The sequence below is a fragment of the Coffea arabica genome, chromosome 2e, assembly GCF_036785885.1.
Source record: "Coffea arabica cultivar ET-39 chromosome 2e, Coffea Arabica ET-39 HiFi, whole genome shotgun sequence".
Lineage (NCBI taxonomy): Eukaryota > Viridiplantae > Streptophyta > Magnoliopsida > Gentianales > Rubiaceae > Coffea > Coffea arabica.
In genome coordinates this window covers 75,429,020-75,453,222 of record NC_092313.1, presented here as the reverse complement: position 1 = coordinate 75,453,222, position 24,203 = coordinate 75,429,020, and the positions used below count along the sequence as shown (strand labels likewise).

At 36.9% G+C, this 24,203-nt stretch overlaps 4 protein-coding genes and 1 non-coding gene across 12 annotated transcripts; 3 read left to right on the top strand and 2 right to left on the bottom strand.

Annotated features, from left to right (window-relative positions):
* Positions 1–56: 56 nt before the first annotated feature.
* On the bottom strand, positions 57–3,137 carry LOC113728096 (calmodulin-binding receptor-like cytoplasmic kinase 2). The gene is made up of 6 exons (XM_027252597.2): positions 2,813–3,137; positions 1,720–1,949; positions 1,461–1,629; positions 1,208–1,297; positions 775–1,076; positions 57–652 (listed from the first exon to the last, which is right to left on the bottom strand). The coding sequence occupies exons 1-6, from the start codon at positions 3,066–3,068 to the stop codon at positions 398–400; spliced, it is 1,302 nt and encodes a 433-aa protein (XP_027108398.1). The 5' UTR covers positions 3,069–3,137; the 3' UTR covers positions 57–397.
* Positions 3,138–6,255: 3,118 nt separating this feature from the next.
* Positions 6,256–8,950, bottom strand: LOC113733208 (pentatricopeptide repeat-containing protein At2g46050, mitochondrial-like). Its single transcript, XM_027259441.2, has one exon. The coding sequence runs from the start codon at positions 8,572–8,574 to the stop codon at positions 6,622–6,624; it is 1,953 nt and encodes a 650-aa protein (XP_027115242.1). The 5' UTR covers positions 8,575–8,950; the 3' UTR covers positions 6,256–6,621.
* A 4,066-nt stretch (positions 8,951–13,016) lies between these two features.
* Positions 13,017–13,090, top strand: TRNAV-AAC (transfer RNA valine (anticodon AAC)). The gene has a single exon. It is a non-coding gene; the product is annotated as a tRNA-Val (tRNA).
* Positions 13,091–13,213: 123 nt separating this feature from the next.
* Positions 13,214–17,811, top strand: LOC113733207 (probable E3 ubiquitin-protein ligase RHB1A). Of its 8 annotated transcripts, none has more exons than XM_072081181.1 (6): positions 13,530–13,638; positions 14,900–15,003; positions 15,225–15,361; positions 16,127–16,505; positions 16,624–16,733; positions 17,193–17,811. In XM_072081181.1, exons 3-6 carry the CDS (start codon positions 15,299–15,301, stop codon positions 17,214–17,216), a joined length of 576 nt encoding a protein of 191 aa, XP_071937282.1. In that variant the 5' UTR covers positions 13,530–13,638; positions 14,900–15,003; positions 15,225–15,298; the 3' UTR covers positions 17,217–17,811. The 8 variants fall into 8 exon arrangements, with proteins under 8 accessions (XP_071937281.1, XP_071937285.1, XP_071937284.1 ...); XM_072081182.1 differs by having other exon boundaries at positions 15,222–15,361; XM_072081180.1 differs by lacking the exon at positions 14,900–15,003 and having other exon boundaries at positions 13,214–13,638.
* Positions 17,812–19,813: 2,002 nt separating this feature from the next.
* On the top strand, positions 19,814–22,810 carry LOC113728090 (G-type lectin S-receptor-like serine/threonine-protein kinase SD2-2). Its single transcript, XM_027252582.2, has one exon. The coding sequence runs from the start codon at positions 19,997–19,999 to the stop codon at positions 22,619–22,621; it is 2,625 nt and encodes an 874-aa protein (XP_027108383.1). The 5' UTR covers positions 19,814–19,996; the 3' UTR covers positions 22,622–22,810.
* Positions 22,811–24,203: the final 1,393 nt, after the last annotated feature.

The following is a 24,203-nucleotide window of genomic DNA, read 5'->3' as shown; positions in this document are numbered from 1 at the left end:
AATAAACATTTGTTGTTTCAAATAATAGTAGAGGGAGAGGGAGAGACAGAGAGAGATACTGCTGAGGAGGCAATTTTAAACCAACAACAAAAACGATAAAAACAATATGTACTAGAATTTAAAGGGCAATTACACACTTGTTGATTCTTTTTCCGTAAGCTGAATTTACACAAAGCGAAAAATTGAAAACATTATAAAAATCATGTAATATGGCCAAATTTCGGATGATGAAAATTTCTTCATTGGCCACGCTACCTAGATTTTGTGGTGATTATCGGCTTTTCAAAAGAAATGAAAAGGAATTTTCTTGGCATTTACAGATTGCAACTTAATCTGATCAAAAGTGGAAGATCTATACGAAAATTGTGGCCAGGAATCATATTTATGCATATACTGCTCAATCTCCTCTGATGGTATAGCTGCTCTGAGAATCAGAAGAGCGATCCGAGTCTAATAGTTCTCTGTAATCCTTGCGGATACCCCACAGTATCTCTGCACACTTCCTCATTGAAGGACGACTGCGTCGATTAGGAGCCAGACATTGCAAGGCTAATTCAAGAATCTTTTCTATGGCTAAATTAGCTGCTGCAGATCTTTCAAGTCTCGGATCCAAAGTCAATATAGCATCTCCTTCAGTGAACTTCTTCAATGCCTGCAATTAGTTCATTCCAATCAGATATGCTCAAAGAAATGAAAATTAGTTGGTGTTGATTCTAAAGAACGCTAAAAAGCAAAACAAGCCATGCCAGAAATAATGTAGGGGAAACATCATACCCATCTAGCTGTTATACGCTCTTTTAATTCGCGTTTTGGCTCAATGGGGCGCCTGCCTGTGACCAGCTCCACCAGCAGCACCCCAAATGAATAAACATCACTTTTCTCAGTAAGTTGGAAGGTTTTCAGATATTCAGGATCCAAGTAGCCAGCAGTTCCTTTAACTTGAGTTGAAACGTGTGTTTCTCCGGCTTCACTGTCGGCTGCCAGCCTTGCAAAGCCAAAGTCAGCTACCTTAGCTCGAAGATTTTCAGTGAGGAGAATATTGGAGGATTTGATGTCTCTGTGGATGATGGGGTGATCTGCATTCATACAAAAGAGTCATGATTGTGCTACAATAGATGTGAGATGCTCAGAATGCTGCCAAAAATCAATGAAAATCTGTACGGCCTGGAGAAAAGATTTAAATATTCATCAAGAATCCGAAGCTTACCTGTGTACATATGCAGATATGTAACAGCGTGAGCCACGTCTATTGCGACATCAAGTCGGGCAGCGAATTCAAGTACATTCCCTTGCATACCTATATTACCAGTCAATAGCAGGGGATTTTAGCAATTAAGGATTTAACAAATATCAGCGCAAGAGGAAAGAAGATATGGACGCTAGTTAAATCTACTAGCGTATAAATGGAAAACCAGAAATAGCGAAAGACGGGCAGACAGAGTAGGAGAGAACCAACTTACAATCTAAATGTTCTCTAAGGGTTCCATTGGGAACATATTCAACAACAATAATCCTTTCCTCCTCATGCTCCAAATATCCATAAAACTTGACTAGATTTAGATGCTCCACTTTCTCCAGGGTTCGTACCTCACTTCGAAACTCAGCTCCAGAATTCTTGTCATGTACACCCTACAAGAAACATGTAGGAATCATATACAATGAGGACAATTTTTACTAGGTCAACACAGAGAAAGGAAGGAATATTGCAGAGGAATGCACCGATTTAGCACGCTTGATAGCGACGAGATTTCCATCTTCAAGTCGGCCCTTGTAGACTGTCCCAAAGCCACCCTGTCCAATTTTCAAGGTGGGGGAGAAATTCTTGGTCGCCTTGTAGATTTCATCCACAGTGAATTTTACTCTCCCGGACCCTCTGGCGTGCGTCGAATTGTTTGAAGTGGCATAAATGCCTCGACGTCTCGTCTCACTGCCAGAACCGGAAGAAGCATCTGACGCATCCGAATACAAAAAAGACCACAGGACTAAGCTTTGATTTCGACATTGTGCAAGGGAGCTCTTAATTCTCAAGTTCTTAACATTGATTTAACATGAGCAGATAAGGCCTTAAACAAGATCATCTACCAGGTAATTCAAGTGTTCTCTGAATATAAAGATAAGAAGAAAAAGCAACTAAACTAAAAAACAAACAGAAAAGTTCAGCAAAAGTGCTTCTCTTAAATGCCTGTAGTTACAGGTGAATTGCTTTGGCTTTTCAAAGATTTAAAAATACAATGTCAGACATTATAATGTTGCTCAATAAAGGGATTGCTCTAACAAGTTATGAAAACATACATCCAAAGATGCGTCCTTTATAACCAACTATGAAAAATAAAGATGCAGACTTAAATTGCCTTAAAATTCGTCCTCTGTTTTTCCTGAAAAAAAAATCAAGCTGCAATCAGCTTATTTAAGTTTCAACCAAGGTGAAATGCAGTACTACTACATCTCTCGAGCAGTTGGTTTTTCTTCGTCCAGACATTGAAGGGTCCAACAAGACTAATTAATTTTGTCAAAATGTTCTTCTTTTTCTAGAATGGCAGTAATCAAATTTGAAAAAAGAGAAATCCAACCCATAATCCTCAAAACACTTTCTTAAATCTCCCAAGATCCAAGAAAAAAAAAAGCTCTTCACAAAGCACAAGCACTTAATCACTCTTAAAACCCATATATTATCCGATATTTGAAGACCTCAGAGTCAACTCCAATAAACTATGGTCAACACATGAGTAATTTAAATAGTAGTACCATTATATAAAAAAGCTTAATTTGTCAAGGAGAAGTATACTAGTAGTAAAATCAGCAGCAGACTTACCAAAGCTGCCTAAACTATTATTAGTCTCGACTTTCTCCGGAGGAGTGAAGCAAGCGATGAAGGCTCCGGCGAACGTCCTGGCGGCGACCTTGACGGGGTTCTTGTCGGAGTTTGACTTAGTGTTGGAGGAATTAGAGGATGATGAGTAGGTAGACGTCGGGGAAATACTTGGTCGGTCGGGAGTTCCGGACCCAGCTGAGCCGGAGCTAGAGAGGTCCCACCGGCGGCGAGGGTGGTGTGAGGTGGGACTTTTCATGGCTGTCTCTCGTCCGCGTTAGAAAATGGCGGGCAGTTGTAGTAAGAGCTTTGTACAAGAAATTACGTAGTAGAAGATATAATTGGTCTTGCTTGAACCACTATTATGACTTTTGTTTTTCTCTAGCAGTCCTTCACTTTTTAAGGGCATTCATAATGACACCACCTATATTTGTTTTTACCATATTTTAGTTCCTAAATTAAACTAAGGTCAAACTCACCAAGCACATCTCCCTTCGATGATGTTCTTCCTTTAAAAAATGTTTTTAAAAATGAATATAGATAGATTTAGTTGATCAAAGTGAACTTACAGATTGAATTTTTAGATAGTTTTTTCAGTTGATATGGATCAAAATATGATATGAATTTGATTGCCTTGAATGCAAAACCTTAACAAAATTTTAGCTCTATAACTTAAAGAATCTGTATCCCGTACCTGTTTCTATATTTATGTAAAATATAAGTAGTATTAAAATAGATATATCTTATGGAATTCTCAATCTTATTATAAAGTGAGAAACGAAAAAATTTATTTAGGAATAGATACCTTTTTTTTTTTTTTTTGGATTATTGATGTTTGTGGCTAGATTGGAGATATCTTGCACTCCATCCACACAATTATCTTCAATAAATGAGAGCTTTGATTTGTCAAATCAGAAGATTGCTGTCACTACTTATTAGGCGGTCACCTGCAGTTGAGAAAACCAGCAGTAGTCAGTTGCAAATTTGCCAAGTTTTGTGTTGAAGATGTGCTATTCTTGATTAACTCAAACTCAAAGCGGTGCCCGCCTAATAACACTTGTTCTCCTGTTTAGTGGGCGGACGAGGCCGCGGGCCAATCATGTGCAGATTGTATTTGAAACTTGTATAGATTTGCATCTCTCAAGTATCAACTGGGGACCAGAAAAGGTCAAGAGGCAAATTCATGCAAGGTAGTTTACTGAGTGTCGTGAGGGGTCTTTACTTCTTAGCAGCAGCGGCCTTACTGGCTTGCCCTTGTGGGGTTTGCCATCCCACATCGGTTTTGGGGGGGGGGTTTGGGTTTGGTTTATAAGTCCCTGGAAGGACCTCAAGAGTTGCCGGCTTTTGAGGTTTCTTCTGGGATTAGGTTTATAAAAGCCGAATTTCTAGACTTCAGTTTAGAAAAGGTCAAGAAGTATCAACTGGGGACCCATGTTCCCGAGGCAATTATTGGAGAACCCAACTTGATTTCTCAGTTGCTTAATCCCCAATTTGAATGCCAACATCTTACTGCTACAGCATAATGACATGGCCACCATCCACAAGAGCATGATGATTTTTTTTTTTTTTTTATCGCTGGGTATCGGTTACTCCGGACTGGTAATACCGTCTGTGCCACTATTCCCATCGCCCGGGGAGAGCGGGCCCCACCGATCCCCCGAGAGGATGATGATTCTTACAGATTTTTCATGTCGAACTCTGTGCATTTGCAAGATGTATATATGCATTTTTTTTCTGTAACTTTATTCAATTTATGATGCAATTTCCATATTGGTTAGAAGTCCGCTATCTTGTTTAGATCATTATTTTTTCTTAAAAGATTTATATGTATTCTTCTGAACACATTTATCTCTGATCTTTACGGTATAATTTTTTTCTTATATAAAAACTCTAAAAAATAACAATCCGGTCGAAAACCCTTTTCGGATTAGCATGATTTTTTCCAATTCAGGAAACAAATCATTCAAGACCTAGCATCAGGCACAGGAGCCAAATGATACCTTGACTTGGGAGTTTGGATTATCTAGATCACTTGCTAAAAGTTCCATCTTAAAAGTCCAACCAATAATAATTTTTTTTGTTGCTACATGAGAAACAGGAGATCTGGTAAACAAATGCATTGGCAAGTCATCTGCTCCCTTTCTGCCCGGCGTTGATTGGTGCTGGGCCTTCTATTTTTCTTAGAACATTTTCCACGAGCACTGCTCTGCTGTTCTCTGGACTTACTTTTCAAACTGCCGCCTTCTCAATGAAAAATTTTCTCTCTGATGCATATAGTAATAAATTTGTCTTTACTCTCTCTCTCTCTCTCTCTCTATATAACTATATATATATATATATTTTTATATATATATTGCAAGTCTGGTATTTGCAATTCTTTATTCTTCCGTACACGGTTGAGTGCAAAAACATTTGGAACCCACCCAAAGGTTAGCAAAATGTCAAAGTCAACCACTTACTATGCTGTCGGGGAAGACAGAGACCCAAGTAAAAGGAGCAGGCCTTGACATAATACAGACTAATAAATGCTTCTGGAATAGCATGCATTTCCTTAAAGAAAGGTCCACGCTATGAGAGTCGGCCAATTACATTGGAGCCATCGTTTTTTACATAATTAAGCTTCACAACACCTTAAAAAAAAAAAAAAAAAAAAAAGCTTCAAAACACACATGAGGTTCTGAAAATAGCTGGTTCATCCTTGATTAGTGTGGAAAATAAAAACAAACAATGGAATTGTCAGATCAAGGGTCTCAATTAGCTCTGTCAAAATCACAGTTAGTTGAAAGTAATACTTGCAAACCAATTCAAGAAATTACAAGTTGGCAATATAATCAAGATTCAAAGGGAACTCCGGCAGTTGGCTCGAAAAGACGTGAAGAAGTTAAAGACAAACAACAATGGTAGCCCAATTGATATGGATATCTCCTCTCCCGTAATAGATAATATATGATGAGCAACTGTAATAGCTCGCAAGGAAATGCCACCTATGAGGAACAGAAGAAGTAAACCTCAAATCCTGAGGAACATCCATTGCCATGGATCTTCTTGCACACAGTTAATACCTAGAGGTGATTCTACAGCCCAAGAAAATGACTACGTAAAAGAGATCATCAGTCACATGAGCCAATCCTTGGCTTTTAACTAGTAGTGAATATTTAAGAAAAAGGTGGAAGTATCGGGTCTGTCACAAATAACATGAATGTAAGGACCAGGATATCCAGCTCTTAATGGTGGGCCAATGCAAAATACATGGCACCTACAAGATCATAATACAGAAAGGGGATTGTGAGTAAAGCAGTATTAGTTTTAACTTACTATTGTATTTCCTTCACAAAATATAAGGGAATCCGCTTCCATATGAGGTCATGCTTGTAGATATTTGATCAAAACAGGAAGTAATTGTTAAGCACAAGAAAGTCAGCAGACATAATGGAAGGTACAAAAAATGAAAAAAGATGAACTGGAAGTTGCATAGAAAGTCAGAAGAATAAATGATTCCAATATGACAAAATAAGACGAATGTGTAAAGAATATGGAAGAAAAAAGTGATAGTTCATGCACCCTCGAGCATAAAAAGTGATCCAACACTATGAAAACTGCACGTTATAACATGGTGATGGAATTTAGTTAACCAGAAATGGTTTCAAGCTTCTGACTTGCAGGCTCTGTTAGCGGTTCTAAGATAGAGCTTTCTTTACCTTATAAATCCTGCAAATTCTTTTGTTTGTACTGGTAGATATAAACCAATCTCCAATGGACAGTCACTTTTCAACTACTTATTCTCAACAATGGCACAAAATCAGCAGAATGCTTCAATTTAAGAACAACGAATTGAAGATCTCTGTGGATTCTTTCACTTCTACTTTCATTAGCTCATAAAGATGTCCCAATATGGAATAAACCATTCTAGCATGCGGGTGGGACTTGTCACCTGAGACAAATGAATATACCTTCCCGGCAATCTCCATCCAGCTACAACCAGGAGCTTTAGGATAACACATCTCCCTCATCAATCTACGAATTGTGGCTACATCAGACCAGGCTCCATTTGAAGCATACATGTTTGACAGGAGAGTATAATTTACAGCCCTTTTTGGCTCCAAAGTAAACAGCTTTTCAGCTGCCCATTCTGCTAATCCTAGGTTCCCATGTACCTTACAAGCACCAAGGAAGGCCCCCATAGCATCCGAACAATGTTCCACTGGTATTGAGGTCAAAACATCAAAAGCCTCCTTCAAAAGCCCAACTCTTCCAAGAAGATCAACAAGACAAGCATAATGCTCTGGATCTGGAACTAGTTTATAGACATCAGTCATCAGAGCAAAGTACCGTAACCCCTCATTGACCAATCCACCATGGCCACAGGAGGACAGAACCTCAAGAAATGCAATTCGATCTGGCTTCACACCATTAGATAACATCCTCTTAAAAAGTTCAGTAGCTTCATGTGGAAAACCATGGAATCCATAGGCTCCAATCATAGATGTCCATGAGACAAGGTCAGGCTCTAAAATTGACCTAAAAGCTTGCAAGGCAGAAACAATGCTACCACACTTGGAGTATCCACTAATCATTGCATTAGCAATTGATGTTAAAGATGACAAACCATTCTTTACAGTATATGCATGAAGTTGTGTGATTTCACCAACCATGGCTAATATACCACATGAAATGAAGACGCTAGCCAAAGTCAGCTCATCCGGATGGAAATCTTCCTGAAACATTTTGTTAACAAGTTTCATAGCCTGAACCCCATCACCATATTGTCCATAACCAACAATCATAGTGTTCCAAGAAACCACATTTTTTGAGATCATCATATCAAAAACCTTTCGAGCATCAACTAAACTTTCATTCTTTGCATACATATCAACAAGTGAACTAGCCACCAGAACATCCAAATCAAAGCTAAGTTTAACTAGAGTCCCATGGATGCCCCTGCCCAATTGACAATTTCCAAAACTAGCGCAAGAATTAAGCAAACTTGTGAATGTAAACTCGTCACCTGTTAACCCCTCAGACCTCATTACTTTGTACAGTCTCAGTGCCTCATCCTCAAAAGAATTAAGTACATAGCAGGAAACTAACGTATTCCAAAGCACCAAGTCTTTCTGTTTAATAAAAATGAAAACATGCCTAGCCTCTTCAACAAGCCTAAGTTTTCCATACATATCTACAAGAGCACTTCTTAAAAAAAGATCATCACACAGGCCCAACTTCATTACAAAGCAATGCAACACTTGACTCATCTCAACGTTATTAGTATCTACACACAAACGAAATAGACCCCTGAACGTAATCCAATCTGGTCTGACTTCTCCCGTCAACATTCTGCCAAAGTAACAAATACCTAGATCAAAATTTGATTTGAAATAGCTAAACTCGGTTGCAATGCCACATATCATTGTATTCCAGGTGATTATGTTTCTAACAATCATTTCACCGAATACCTGATGAGCATTGGATACACATTTGCAATTGAGATAAAAATTTAAGAGCAGATTTTGTAATGGCAGCATATTCTGATATCCCAGTTTTATAATTTGGCCATGCAGCTGTTTCCCTTGATGAAAAAGATTGAATTTTGCTGAGTGTTTCAGTTCACTGGAGATAAACTTATGGGTTAATTGTGAACAGGCAGAACGAGCTGCAGATTCTCGTGTTGGAAGTGAACCGCGAGGTCTAGTTATGGAGGGAGTGGTTAGAAAGGATAACCGTCTTTTAAAAAGGACGGCCTGGATTGAAAGGGAAAGGCATTTGATCATCGCAAACTGGCGGGAGAATGTACAAAATGTTCATTGCAACTTGCAAGACAACGTAGGATTATATCGAAATAGAAATGGTAAATTGCGACTAAAATGTCTCATTCAAGTTTCAGTCAAAAAAGACATTTTGCGCTTCAAGTTTGAATCACAAAATTGAAAACTGTGAAAGCTTGAAGGGTTGAGTTCAATTTGGCCTGACACAATACACAGGTATGGCCCTTCTCAAAAGTGCAATTTTCCCTTTGGAATTCCAGAGTAGCATTAAGATTGTTTCAACTTTCAATTAAGCCCATGTCCATAGTCGTTGGCTTTTGATGCGTTCGTGTTTTAATTTGTGCTTATAAAAAGAAAACAATGCTCGAGTTTCAAGTTTCAATTGACACCCCCCAAAGAAAAAAGTTTAGTAATCAAACATTGATAAATTAGAGGAGCTACTTAGAGAAACTTCAATATGAGATTCGATCAGGTGTTGTTTTGAACTGCTATTTTATTTGGAGAAAAATTTTCTATTTTTAGTAAATAACTTTTTTACATATTTCCAAATCAACTCTTCATTTCACACATATCACATCCCAAAATATTACGATAATTTTTTCCCCAAAAGCTCTCTACAAAATACAATCCAAACAACTAGGAATGGCAAAGGACCCACCCGCCGGCCCTCGTCACCCGTTCCCCCCACCCGGAAAAAGTTTATAATTAGCCAAAATATATTATTAGTAAAAGTGTAATTAGTAATTTAGTATAACTAATAATATATATATATATATATATATATATATATATATAAACTTTATATAAGCAGGGGACAGGGCGGGGGTATAGTATCTCATCCCCCAACTCTTTTTTTAATGAGGGATGAGTTTTATTTCCCGCCTCACCCATTAACCTCCCGCGGGTATTTACCCCAATTGCCATTCGTACAAACAACCTAGACTTTGGGGAATCACACAAAAAAATTTCTTGGGGTATGAGTTGGTTTATACAATTATGAAGAGGTATTATTTTATTTCCAAATTTATGAAAATAAATTATATATAAAAAGGTATAAAAACAATTTAGTGGAATGTGTTAATTATTTTCTAACATTGGGTTAATTTTTAACTGTAGGTTGTATGTTCTGATTCCACAAAATAAAAACGGTACTATGAGATCATAAGAAAAATTTATGTACATTTACATATATGGGTAATTTCAAGTCAAATTTGATCTATCTATTATATGTCAATATAATAATTTCTACACTATCAGCGTTGGATGAACGACAATTATATAAAATTTGAATTTGAAATTCAATTTGTGCACATGTGTCATAGATCCAACGATGATAGTGTATGCATTGTCAATATATATAAGATTTACTCATAATATTGTGCATAAAATAATTCGATCCATAGAAAATATAAAAAGCAATCCTAGACCTGTGTATTAATAACCAGTAAAAGATATTTAAGTCAAACCCATTAATTTTAAAATATTAAAAATAAATTTAATTCAATTACAACAATTAGTGATTGATTTTGTATAATTGTACTGCTCCTATTCCTTTATGATAATTTGCATTTTGTGCATTTAGTATGATGGCTAATTAACTTGGTTTGCCTTTGAATAACCAAAATATATCTATAGTAACCCTCTCTAAAACACTAAAACGAAAAAAAAAATCAAACACCATCCATAAAACAGACACACCAAAATACCTACACATTAACACCTTTTTCTTCATCAGCCATATATAGGGCTGTCAACGGGTCGGGTCCGGGCCGGAATTCATTATTCCGGACCCGGACCCGAATTACTATACCGGATCCGGATCCGACCCGTTTACCCGACGGGTCTTTTATTCTATGTTCCGGATCCGGATCCGGCGGGTCCCGGATCCGGATCCGGGTCTACCCGAACAAATTTACCAAATTTTATAATTTCTAATAAAAATGAGAAAAAAATATATTTGTAAATTAATTTCTAACTAATGCAAAGAAAAAACCAAATAAGAAAAGAAATCAAATTAATTTTATTAAGATACATCACCCTAATCAAATTATATTGATAAATATATATTTTTTAAATTATTAATTCATTTATATCCGGATCCGGGTCTAATACGGGTCGGAATACTATATTCCGTATCCGACCCGTTTTTTTGTTTGACAAAACGGATCCGGATCCGGATCCGGAAAACGGAATTAAATCCCTACCCATACCCGCAATAATTTCACGGATCCGGTCCGGATCCGGGTCTAGACCCGACCCGTTGACAGGCCTAGCCATATAACCAGGCCCTCTCTCTTTCCCCCTCCTTTTTCCATACAATCTGTTCCCTTTACTCTCCAACCAAATTTGGTTTGCGACTAGATTGCAGCCTGTCATTTTGGATAATTTACATAACATGCTCTCTTAAATTTCCTATTGTGGCCCTAAAATTTCTAAAAATTCTTAAATTGCCTGACTAACAAATAGAATAGGTACCTATACAATGAATTGCTTCCAAACCAAGTCATTTTGCCCACAGCTTCGAGAAGTTGAACTGGTTTTTTGGCGTAATTTACCTAGACCTGGGAGCTTTCTATATATAGCATATGTGATTAGGAATTTTATAATAGTAAATTGATTGACATATAGGTGGATTTTCTCCTTGATTAGGCTATGACACGTAATATTATTTTTTCTCCCTCCTTTTGGTTTGGGTGGATGACGAATGAGAATAAATTTGGTGAGGGAACAAAATGGGAAGACATCCACATATACAGATATATATATATGTATTGCAGGAAGGGTTTTTAGAATGGTTAAATCAGAATGCTTATAACTCTTCATTCTTTTTTTATAGAATTTTGAATTTTTTAAATTGTTATATATCATTTCTTGTCTTTTGAATTTAAAAAGTAAGAAGTGACCCACTTATATATGAATTTGATTTGAAATCTATTAATGTAAAGATAAATAAAGAGGAAACATCACCAACCCTACTAAAAGTAAAAAAGTAAATATCAATATTTTACCTTCAATTTAGTAATCCTAACTAAAATGGTAAATTATATAGAAAACAAAAAGAAAATAATATTCATTGGTCATGGATTTTAAAAAAAAAAATCAAGAATGGTACCATTTGTGAATCATTAATTATCAAATCACTAAATAAAAAACAAAGTACTACTAGCAAAAAAACAAATTATGAATTTAAAGGGTTTGGGAGAATGGTGAGAGGAAAATAATAGGAAATTGGGTGGCAAGGATAGGAAGTTAGAGGCTAGCTATAGGTGAGGGAAAGAGAATAGCAATGAGTTAATCAGTGGTGAAAAAGGTTGAAAAAGGAAGGAAAACTACTACAAAGTTTGACGAAGAGAGGGGAGAAGAAAGAATGGGATTGTGGGGATATGATAGGAAAGATGGTATTGTGGTAAGAGATCTGAAAATAATAGAAGGTAGTAAATAGCCAGTTAGTACGTAAGAGATGATGGGAAGAGTGGCAATTTTTAATAATTTTGAAAATTTTAAAAACACATATTACAAAGATTGTTTTAAACATATATTAAATTTTATGAAGAACCTTATTCTATAAGCACTCAACAATTTTAGAATTACAAGATGGGAGCAAAATTTTATAAAAATGAAGGAAATGAACTAGTTATACTTTGTATTTTTAATGTTAAAAATTTTGATATATGGGTATAACATGATATATTGATAAATAAGTTTACAATTGCTCTATCATGTAAATTATTATATTCAAAGTGTTGTTATATTTTGACAGACAATAGGTAAACAAAAATTGGTTTCAACTTTATTGTTTTGAATTGAAATATAAACCCCTTATACTATAATATATAAGTATATACGTTAATATTGTTTTGAATTGAAATATAAACTTGTGCATTGTACGGGTCAGAATGCTAGTGGTAAGTATTCATTAGTTGTTGTGAATGATTTGTGTTATCAGTTAATTAGCATAGAGTTGTAGGAATTGTAATCAGAATGGAGTGTGAATGAATGATTTGTGTTATCAGTTAATTATTATAGAGTTATAGGAATTGTAATTGGCATGGCGCCTTCAGTTTATAGATGTGATTTGAGTTTTCAGTGCTCCGAGTTAGTGGATAAGTGACGCGTAAATTTGAAATGGTGAAAAAGGATAAGAGTCGATGAGGGTTACCTAAATACACACCGCAATTGGACATCATGAAAAGTTAACTAACAATTTCAAACAAGTTGATTGTAACAAAATTGCGGAGCTAAATATTTTTAAATTAAAATAATTTTAAAGTTCTAGAAAAAAAAAAGGGATTGAGATTGTGAGGGTGCGTGGTGGCTTCTAATAAAATACCATCCTTGGAATATATATATAGACACTTTTACTTAGATATTGCTTCAAAGTTGAAATCGAGCCTACTATTTATCCCGTTATATTCCTATTATGAATTACGGACGTGTTCGAATCAAACGGTGTCGTGGTGTAGTTGGTTATCACGTCAGTCTAACACACTGAAGGTCTCCGGTTCGAGTCCGGGCGACGCCACCCTTTTGAAAACTACTGTACCATCTTTTTCTCATCCGTGGCTCGCATCATCAGTTGCTTTTGAATTTTTTTTTTCTTTTTTTGGGTTGAAAACTGAAACAATTCGCAGCCACTAACCCCACCTAATACCTATTCACAGAAAGTGGTCATCGTGCTTACTGCTCATTATTACAGGGACTATCAAACATCAAATATGCCACCACGCTCGCTCCCCAAATTTCCCATTTCTTTACTTTCTGAAAAAACAACCTTCAACTTTCCCTTCTCAGGTCTTCCCTCCAGTTGTTTTCTCTCTCAAAATTGATAAAGATTCGCCACCCATACGTTACCAAAAACAGAAGAAAAGTTTGCTGAAGCTAATACAGAAAATACTAATAGTAGTCGGACATGAAATTAATCCCTTCTTCTCATTTGCAGACCTGAAAGATAAAACTTACAAAAAAAAAAAAAAAAAAAGCGTCAACAGTAGCAGCCCTTTTGACCCTTTCAGTCAGCAGCACTCGTTCAGCAGCATCCCACCATCACCAGTCTCTGTTTGTTGGTTGAAGGTAAAGTTGACTTGTACAGTATGCACTTCTTTATGTCGAGTTCAGGCCTGGGTTGTGTTTTTTTTTTTTTTGGGGTCATATTTTTACAAGTCTTTGATGGTTTGAACATTTTCTGTTAGTGAACTTTGTAGTCCAGAAATTGCCTTTTTCAATGTCTTCTGTTTATGCAATTTTGATGTTCATCCTTTTTAGTTTTCCATTTTTTTTCTTTTTGTATCTTTTCCCCCTGGGACTTGGGCGAGGAGGAGGAGGGACAGGGGTGGCTATATGGCGGAGAAAGTTTGTATCTTCTCACTTCTTTGTTGGCTTTTGACTGATATTTTTCTTTTGCTATTCTTGATTGAGCTGGAAAAAATTTTCTTTCAACAGTTGTACAGCGACAGAAAGTGTCATTCTTGTTTGTACCAATCATCGTAGCATAACTTATTTTTTTCTTTATTTTGGTGGAAGCGGTTGGGAAGCTATAGCTCATTAGGAAATGTAAATGTTCATAAATAACAACTTAAGTGGGGTGGTATCCCCTATTGATTCAGCTGTTAAGAAAAGGACTCCAAGGAGCAGGGAATTCTTGGACCATGGAGTGCCTGCTTGTGGTCCAGAACATTATCAATTGACTTTTCAAGTAATTGTAGTTGTATCGAGAATTCGAAATGCAAGTGCTTAGAATTTGGTGAAACTGAAGAAAGTAAAAGAAAGGCCAATCTACCTAATCTATTACTACGTTAATCTATTAGGTATCATTACTACGTTAAGTATGGTGCTTTAAAGTCCATGACCATGTACGATGAGGCCTTGTGTATTCATAGCTCCCTGCTTCTTGGATTTTGCTCACCTCTGCGGACGTAATGTATTGCTTATAAATGTTTGAACTTGAACGTTTTGTCTCACATTTTGCTTGAATTGGATTATGACGTTCTTGTGGGTACGATCCAACAAAGGTCTATAATGTACTTTCTAGCCTTGGTGTTTTCATTACCACATTTTCTTGTTGCATTTATCTCCCTTAACTTCTTCCTTTACCATAAATAGTTATAATTAATCATGCTTCTACCATCCCTGAATCGGTACTTATCATACGAGGTGGACATGATAAATATGTTGATCATATACAAATGATTCTTCCGTACTTCTTTCCTTTCCTTTTGAGTGTAAGAGCTTTGCTTTGGTTACTTTTTAGAAGATCGTTGAGTTTTGCATCAATAACCATTCTCATGTTACCTGCAAGCTGAAAAATAGTAGTTAGGTGCTTCATCTGGTGCAGTCTTGGTGGTTCAATCATTGATGTAGAAGTAAGAACATCTAGGACTGAATCTGTACTTAAAACAGTTTTTCCTGGTGGATCTGGCTGCGTCACGTTTTCACAAGGTATTGATGAAAGAGGGTTACAGTTATCTTGATTCCAAGATTATAAGTTTCAAAAATTTCATCCATGCACTTGGTTCTTGAGATTCTCTTGCTGATCATCTCTGTGCATTACTTCTTTGTCCCCCACCCTCTTGAATTGTTGCCGCAAGAGTGCAACTTTATAATTCTTGTTTAATTTGATTCACAGGCCTAACATGGTATGTTCTTATTCTTTGTAGCAGTTACTCTCATTTTCATTATGGTGACCAGAAAATCATGTTCCTTTTACTAAGTGATATAAACAAATAGGCAGGAAATGGGAGGTTGCTGTTGTTCTTCCCGCAAGCCTCAATTTCATGGAACTCCTGTATTTTACTATGTGGGTAATTACTTCCATTATCTAGACAACAGCTTACTTTCTCTTACCTTGTCAGAATCATCTTCTTAGGCTCCGAGTTATTGGGAGAGATTTCCTATGAATAATTCACTTTGCTTCTTGCACTTGGATCACTACACTGAGTGCATTTGTTTTTATAGCTTGGTGGACCTAATAGTTTGCATGACTGGTCTTGAAAGAACTGATACCACATGGTTTACGTATTCCTTCATTACTTAGGCCATAGCACCATTGCTTTTGTTAGTATTTTTCCGTTTTAGTTGGATACTTTAGTTTGCTTAAATATACTGTACGTGGCCATATGTTCTCATGGTTATCCGCTTATACGAAACTTGGATGAGCACTTACCAGTGCTTATGAGTGGGATGAATTCATCAGTTTAGAAGTCCCGGTTCCTTTTATACATGAATGCCACCCCTACCCCTTCTCCAACACATGCCCCAAATGAAAAAGGGGCAACCAAAAATGTGCAAATGGTGTAAAAGTGTTGGGTGCCTTGCTACCCAAGTCTTGACTCCTTGTAGGGACGTGGCAATGTTAAACAGTCTTTATAACTTTCTAGTGAACAGTTCTTCCATGGAACTCCGATTATATGTTTGTCTATGGGGAGTTCATGAGGTCTTTTATTTCCAAATGCTGCAAGTCTCTCTGCTCTCGTGTTTTTTGTTTTAAAAGCAAATCCACAGTATGAAATCCTCGTTTTTGTGGTAGCTGTTTTTTGAGTCTCAGATCTACTTCTTTGTGCAGTGCCCATCCGTGTCGGAGGAACACGAGTCCCTGACTTCTAATGACAGTGTTGCAACTGCACTCACTGCTGGTTTCCTGGTTGATTTGAATCTTGATACATCAATTCCTGACACTTTTCGATCCCCACCCACACCTATTCCATTTGATGTGGTTTTGGGCCGTCCACCAACTGATTCTAATTCTGCTGGAGAACCAGGCAATGCAAGCAGCTTTGAGACAGATATACCTGTAGAGAATAAAGAATCTGATTTGAAAGCTGAACCTGGCTTCCTTCTTGCCACTACTAAAAAAATTGGAAATGAGCTTCTGAAATCAAGCCCTCACTTAAATTCATTGACTCCAGATGAAGAAGCTGATGTTTGTCCTACATGTCTTGAAGGTGCACCACTTTATTTGCCTAACAGCAATTTTGGGGAACAGTAACAACATCACTCTTTTTCATGGATTTTTAGTAGCTCACCACTGCTAGGTTAATTTTTTTGCATTTTCTCTTGCAGATTATGATGCGGAGAATCCTAGAATCGTCACCAAATGTAATCATCATTTTCATCTCTCTTGCATACTGGAGTGGATGGAAAGAAGTGACACTTGTCCCATATGTGATCAGGTCTTTTTATTACCTTTCCTTATACATCACAGTCTATTTAATTACTCTGATAGCATTTCTCTGTAAAAACATGTTTCCAAAAACTGGAAGTGATATTTTTGGGTCTTTGGGATTGTTCTCAACAGCTCAAATAAGTTATGTGCAGCTTATTGAAACTGGAAAAGAATTTGGTTTTCTAAATTGTTGAAAATTTGAATACACAGTTTGATTCAAAAGCAACTCAAGGGCTTCCTTTTAAAATTGATTCTTTTTAATATCAAATATGCTGCTTATGGTTTATTTTAAACTGTTTAGGACTAGCGCTTAGTAGTTAAATGGCTAAGGGGGTGGGGGCATCTTTCTGTATAGATACCAGTCTTAGTCGTCGTGGTCGCTGACAACAGACGACATTGGCCCGATCTATTTTACCGTTGAAAATGTGCAACAACATAAGATGATGTTTCTTGTCAATTCTGACAGGAAATGATCTATGAAGCTTTGTGATGCCATCAGATTGAAGTGTCTTGGCCTTGAGATGTCAAGGCATGGCAACTTGAATTTTGAAGGGTTGCCTAAGAAGTTAATTTGTCCACACCATGGGGTGGGGTGGCCAAGAGATTCATTTTCGTATAATTCTTAATAATTCTGTGCATTATGTGCATATTTTGAAATGTCAATGTAAGTTCATATTTTGATCAAATTCGGAAGGCATCTCAATTCTGGGGAGCTATTAACGTGAAAGAAGAGGGGCACTAGTGGAAGGAAGGAAGCTCCTTTCACTTTAGGACACCAGATGCCATATCTTTAACAGATTGGCATTTTATGCATTGAAGGACAGCGTAGCTGGTTGATCTTTTTATCCTGTACAGAGAAAACTATGAGCGATGTTGAAGGGTGCAAACTCAGGCTCATGGTCGTGGACTCGAGAGAAACAGTCACTTTTGCTTTTGATGTCTGGAAGATCACTGACATTACTCGATTTCTCATGGATTAATCCTTCTGATACTACTGTTTATCGTTTATCAATTGACATAATGCTGTACAAATTTCATCTTCTGATATCAGTTAGGATGATACATGCATTCAGCCATGTTGCTTCGTTTGACTGGTTTCAAGATTTCATACCCGGACCAAGTTGAATTCTTGTTATTTAAGGTGTTTAAGAGGCAAAACTATATAATATTAGATGGCTAAATTGAAAATTGAATTGACATTTTGAGATTTTGATTGACACATTTCTTTGGATTTGGGCATCAACTGAGTTGTATATAACATACAATAACGTGTACACGTTGACCTGTGTAAAGTCGAGAAAGCTGATCACCCTAATGGCGACCGAAAAATGCGCTAGCGTCGATGTGATTAGTACTTCTTATATTGTGACAGAAAAAACTGAAAAAAAAAAAGCTCGACAGAAATCTGTAAAATGCTCCTTCAATTTGGCTTCATGCTATCATGAACCTGTTTACTTTTATCATACCACGGAGGAACGCCTGTGCGGGAGTTTGGTGCTTGTAATTCGAGAGGATTTTTTTATTAGATAAGTAATAGTACATTTTGGAAAACAATAGTCATAAAAAATGACAAAGTTAATAATAATACATTCTAATTGCAGCACACACTTGTATATTTTGTTTTATCAATGCTTTTACAATTTTATTATTCTCAAAAGATCCTTTTACAGATGTTAGTTGAAAATCGTGCAAGAGTAGACATAAATTGATTTAGATAAAGGAATATCTTCCAATGGCTAGTTCTAGTAACATGTGAATTGCACAACGTGTTATTATGTCTTTGTGTTAATTGTACAACAAAATCTATACTTCAATTAAATGTGTCTATAACACCATTTCAGTAATTATAACACATAAGCTTATATGAGTTGTACTCAATGCAAAAATAGTTGCAAAATAATTTCATATTCCCCAGATGTATCCATAAATCAAAACTTTAAATGTATCAAAATGAAGGTATTCGGTATAAACACATGCTGTTCTCAATTGTACCAAAGTTTTCAAAAAACTACGTAACATTCCACATTTTCAAAAAAATCTCTATTTATGCGATTGAAATTCAAATTTGCTTTGATCACGACCCGTTCTTATATTTATATTGTATAAGGATTCATCTTGTTATTTCCTTCAACTATTTTCACAGGCTGGCATGGTGTTAGACGATTGATAGTACCTCTCCTAGTATAAACACCTTTCTTGGGCAGCTTCAAGTAAAGAAAGCTTATATGTTGAAGCAATAATAATAATAATAATAATAGCAGTGCTCGAGAAATTTAGAGTGATTACCAGTACAGCTATACAGTATACACCTGCCTCTGGAAGAAAATTTGAGCATACGAAGAAGAATCGTCCACCTGAAAAGGATCGTCCCGACTTTCACCAACTTCCAGAATCCAAAGATTAGTTGGCTATGAAAATGGTTTTATTAGAAGAATGGTGGGATTTGTCAACAATGTACCAGAATCGGCACATTTTCTCGGGTCTAAAACCGAACAAAGGTCAAAGTGTTGAAACCAGAGAAGGACAGCATCCTATCTAATCCGTTGTTTAAATGGACTCGTGCTCTCGTGGTCTTAGCCCATGGGGCCCCCTCGTCCCTCAAAAGTCTTAACAGGACCCCACTACCCATGTTCGACTTACTAATCGAATAGGGATGTTTTAAATTAAATGGACCTTTCCTTTTTTTTCAATCCTTATTCCTAATTATTATGCATAGGATTTGAAATCTGAGCTTCATAAAGAGTGAGTCTTGCCTAATGAATCTTAATTATTATTATTTGTGTAATTCTTCAAATTTCAGTCAGAGTAAATTAATTAGATAACAAAAACATCTTTTCCTCAACTTATAGTCTTATCATACAAGCCATGCTTTCAAGTATAATTTGGTACGAGTAAATGTTAATACCACGTAATTTTATGAGCTATAATCACGTCCATAATTCGTTTATTTTCCTGGTAAAATTTCCACCCTTCTTGCATGGCCAAAAAAAAAGTGCATTAATGTACAAGGCCCCGTGATTTGAGAGAGCATTTTTGTAGCTCCACTAGTATAGGTACCACCAATCTTTGTCCAAATGTGGTAGCTTTTTCAGATAGATATCAGAGACAAAACACTCTCTGCTCTTTCCCTTTCCCTTCCTTATTACTTTCCCCCATGCTCCCTCCTCCTCTTCAACTCTGCACATACCCACTTCGTAATCTGCTGCAGCTTGAGTAATTGAGCAAAGCTTCCCAGTCAATCAATTAATTCAATGCATTTCAACTCCAAGAATGCTTCTTGAATTAACGCGTAACCATACTAAAATTCCCAAAAAAATGCCAACTTTATCTCTCATACTTCCTTTGCTTCTGATTTCAACAGCATTTGCCCTCAGCACCACTGCAGAACTACTAAAATCAAGAAAACAGGATGTAAAGCCGTCCCATTTATCTAAAACCAGCCAAGAATTTAGGGGAAGGTTAAAAGATAGCATAAAGTTAGAGTCTTTGCAAAGATCCCGTCTTGTACTTGCTGGAAATACCACAATTTTCAGTGAGAACAGGACATTTGAGTTGGGATTTTTCCGTACTGATGATGAGTCCAAATGGTACTTGGGGATATGGTATGCTTCAATTCCAACCCCGACTTATGTTTGGGTTGCAAACAGGGAAAATCCCATCAAGAATTTAACTTCAGCTAGTGTGGAAATCACTCAGGATGGGAAGTTAGCTCTGAAGGAAGAAGATTCAAGAACCATTATTTGGGAAAGTGACAATCTTGAGAAAGCAATCGAGGCAAGGCTTCTGGAGCAGGGAAATTTAGTGCTTTACTCGAGTAATGGTGACAAAGTTTGGCAAAGCTTTGATTATCCAACTGACACGTGGCTTCCTGGCATGAACTTGACAGCAGACCAGTTGCTGACTTGTTGGAAGAGTTCCAATGATCCATCACCTGGGAAGTATTCCCTGAGATTGATGCCACTTGATTACGGTGAGATTGCTCTTGTATATACTAGTAATGATAACAATAGTACTAATATTTATTGGTCAACTGGGAATTGGACTGGAAATGCATTTTCCGGGGTGCCGGAAATGACTGTTCCTTACATTTATAGGTTTCATTTTGGCAACCCCTTTACTCCTATGGCATCATTTGGATATACGGAGGTATCATTGGATAATGGTTTGAGTCCACCTCTTACTAGGTTCCAGGTGGACCACACTGGCCAATTGAAGCAATTCACGTGGTCCCCTCAGAGTGAGTATTGGAACATGTTCTGGTCACAGCCTGAAAATTTGTGTAGAGTTTATGCATTGTGTGGGAATTTTGGGTTCTGTAATGCTAAATTGTTAAGTCCATGTAGCTGCTTGATGGGGTTTAAGCCAGTAGATGATGTTTCATGGGATGCAGGGGACTTTTCCAATGGTTGTCGCCGCCAAAGTGGTGATGTTTGTGGTAAGAATGATGGTTTTGAGGATGCAGGTGTGGTGAGCTATGAGGGAGCAGTGGTGTTGTCATTTACTGGAACCAGGAGTGAGTGTGAGAAAATGTGTATAAGAAATTGTTCATGTATTGGTTTGCATTACAATGAGAGAGCAAATTTGTGCAAGAACTTGTATGGCTCACTCCTGAATCTTAGAAATCTTACTTCTGATAGCACACTCGAGGAAAAACTTTACTTAAGGGTGCCAGGAAACAACGCTGAGGTGAAGAACAAGATGAAACTTGTACTTCTTGAAGCAATTTGCGGGTTTTTAGTGATTCTAGTAATAGGAGTAATCGTATTGTTGTTTCTGCGGAGGAGGAGGAGGATTAAGAAAAGGAAGCAGGAAGAGGAAGAGGAAGGTGTTTTTCCAGTGACAAATTTGAAGGTATTTTCCTATAAAGAGCTTCATGCTGCTACTAAGGGATTCTCAGATAAGCTTGGCCATGGTGGCTTTGGGGCAGTGTTCCAAGGGGAACTGTCAGATTCTACACTAGTGGCTGTGAAGAGACTTGAAAAACCAGGCGGTGGAGAGAAGGAATTTCGTGCAGAAGTCTGCACAATTGGGAATATTCAGCATGTAAATCTGGTTAGATTGAGGGGGTTTTGTTCTGAAAATTCTCATAGGCTGCTAGTCTATGATTTCATGCCAAATGGTCCTCTCAGTGTGTATCTGAGGCGGGATGGTAAGAACTTGAGTTGGGATGCCAGATTTCGTATAGCGATTGGTACTGCAAGAGGCATTGCTTATTTACACGAGGAATGTCGAAATTGTATAATACATTGTGATATTAAGCCTGAGAACATTTTGTTAGATGAAGATTTCTCAGCAAAAGTGTCAGATTTTGGGTTGGCAAAGCTGATTGGTAGGGACTTCAGTAGAGTGTTAGCCACCATGAGAGGAACGTGGGGATATGTTGCACCTGAGTGGATCTCTGGTGTGGCGATCACCACCAAAGCAGATGTATATAGCTATGGCATGACTTTACTGGAATTGCTAGGTGGCAGGCGCAATGTAGAGGGGCCACCTTCAGCTGGTGGCGGTGGAGGGGTTGGAACAGAAAAATGGTTTTTTCCACCTTGGGCAGCTCGTGAAATTATAGAAGGTAATGTGGCTGCCGTGGTTGATGAGAGGCTTGGCAACATATACAACATAGCAGAGGCGCAGCGTGCAGCTCTGGTAGCAGTCTGGTGCATCCAGGATGATGAATCAATTAGGCCAACAATGGGAATGGTGGTAAAAATGCTGGAAGGAGTAGTTGAAGTAACAGTCCCACCACCACCAAAATTACTTCAAGCATTAGTATCTGGGGAGTCATTTCACGGTGTAGGTGTTGATTCCAGCAGCAAGGTATATAATGATGATGGTGGGGTTTCAGATGATAATGGCCAGCTTTCCATGAATTCCAAGGATTCGCGGTCATCCGTATGAGTTCTACGAGGCCTAGCCTCTTCAGAAAGCTTTAAATTTTGATGAGGTAAACTATCACTAGAAGTTCCGTTCTTTTGCCTCTTAAAAGTGTAGATCTTGTCAAGTTCTTTCTCTCGAATTACCAATGGGAGAAATATTGCTAAATTCAAAGAGAAAAGAAGAAATGCAAATTATTTTTTTTGAGTTCAATGGTGAGTCTGTTTTCTCTTGAACTTTGATATCTTTAATCATTTTCTTCCTCATTTGTTGTTCAACCGAAAAAATGTCAATCAAAGAATCTGCCTCTGAAGGTCGGCCATTCAGGGCTGCTTGCAAATGGCATGGATATACAATTAAACAGTTGAAAAATGAAAAGGAGGAGAACAATAATGAAAAGGTACAAAGGGTGTTGGAAATTTCATACCCAAAACTCATCATTGTAGTCTTTATTCCATAGATTAAGTGATGCTTACCACTGATGGACCAAGTCGTCCTCCTAATAATCATTATAAAAAAGAGAAGTTATAATCAGTGCAGAGGTTAGGGCATGGCTGTCCTCTACTGTCCCTTTTCACCGTGATCGGCTGGATGCCACATTATACTGATCACTATACATCTGAGGCGTTTGGACTTCTGCTCTATTTTTAGGGTTAATTTCACATACCTCCCCTGAGATTTTTAACAATTGTAGAAAGCTCCTCTCAAGTTCTAAAAATTATACTTACGTCCCCTATTTTCACTATTTAAGTAATATTCTAGACCCAAAAGGCTATACTTTTTCCCAAAATTTCTATAATACCCTTGAGTTATAATTAATAACAAAAATGTAAAGGAAAAGATGGTTTACAGTCTCTATTTCATTTATCTTTATTTCCTACCATTATTACCTACTTATCAACATCTAAATTATCATTAAATAAACACTTATCTTTGTTTTAATGTTCCTCTTTTACCTAAAAATTTTTTATGCAGACCATTTTATCAGCTATAAATGTTACATCATATATCCAAAAACTTACCTACAATTTCATAACAATATTAGATTTTACTTAATATACTACAATATTCATCAATATTCCTAAATTTCAATTCCATGACTGCCACCTTTTTAATACAAAATAATCTAAACCATCACTACTAATATCAATATCCAATATATTCCATTGGCACAGAGTTCAAAATCAATCAAATTCTCTCTATAGAAATAATATCAATAATTGTAAATCAAAAATAGAAACACAATGTAGTTATAAATATATACCAAGAACACTTTTTTTCATGATAACCATAATAGTATAACTTATATTTAGTTCCTATTCCACTTCTTATCCTTAATTTTTATTTTTTATCACTGTCACTATCTTCATATCCATCTAATTTGATAGTGAAATTAGCACTCAATTTGCCATTTGATAATTTCAATTTGCTAATACCTATCAAAAATTGGAAACAAAAATGGGCGCAAGGAAACCATTTACTAATAATGGAAAATCGAGAATTGGGAATAGATACTAAGATATGTAAGTATTTGTGGTTTAGAGTGTATGGTGATTTTATAAGTAGCGACAGTACACATTTGGTTGATAATAATAGATAAATGAGT

Bases quoted from the DNA above. Each gene is read 5' to 3' on its own strand.
- LOC113728096 (XM_027252597.2), bottom strand. From the start codon at position 3,068: ATGAAAAGTCCCACCTCACACCACCCTCGCCGCCGGTGGGACCTCTCT. The intron at 1,298-1,460 runs GTAAGTTGGTTC...CTGGTAATATAG, and splicing joins CCTTAGAGAACATTTAGATT to GTATGCAAGGGAATGTACTT. The intron at 1,077-1,207 runs GTAAGCTTCGGA...GTATGAATGCAG, and splicing joins ATATCTGCATATGTACACAG to ATCACCCCATCATCCACAGA.
- LOC113733208 (XM_027259441.2), bottom strand. From the start codon at position 8,574: ATGATCAAATGCCTTTCCCTTTCAATCCAGGCCGTCCTTTTTAAAAGA.
- LOC113733207 (XM_072081180.1), top strand. From the start codon at position 15,299: ATGGGAGGTTGCTGTTGTTCTTCCCGCAAGCCTCAATTTCATGGAACT. The intron at 15,362-16,126 runs GTGGGTAATTAC...TTCTTTGTGCAG, and splicing joins GAACTCCTGTATTTTACTAT to TGCCCATCCGTGTCGGAGGA. The intron at 16,734-17,192 runs GTCTTTTTATTA...CAATTCTGACAG, and splicing joins CTTGTCCCATATGTGATCAG to GAAATGATCTATGAAGCTTT.
- LOC113728090 (XM_027252582.2), top strand. From the start codon at position 19,997: ATGCTTCTTGAATTAACGCGTAACCATACTAAAATTCCCAAAAAAATG.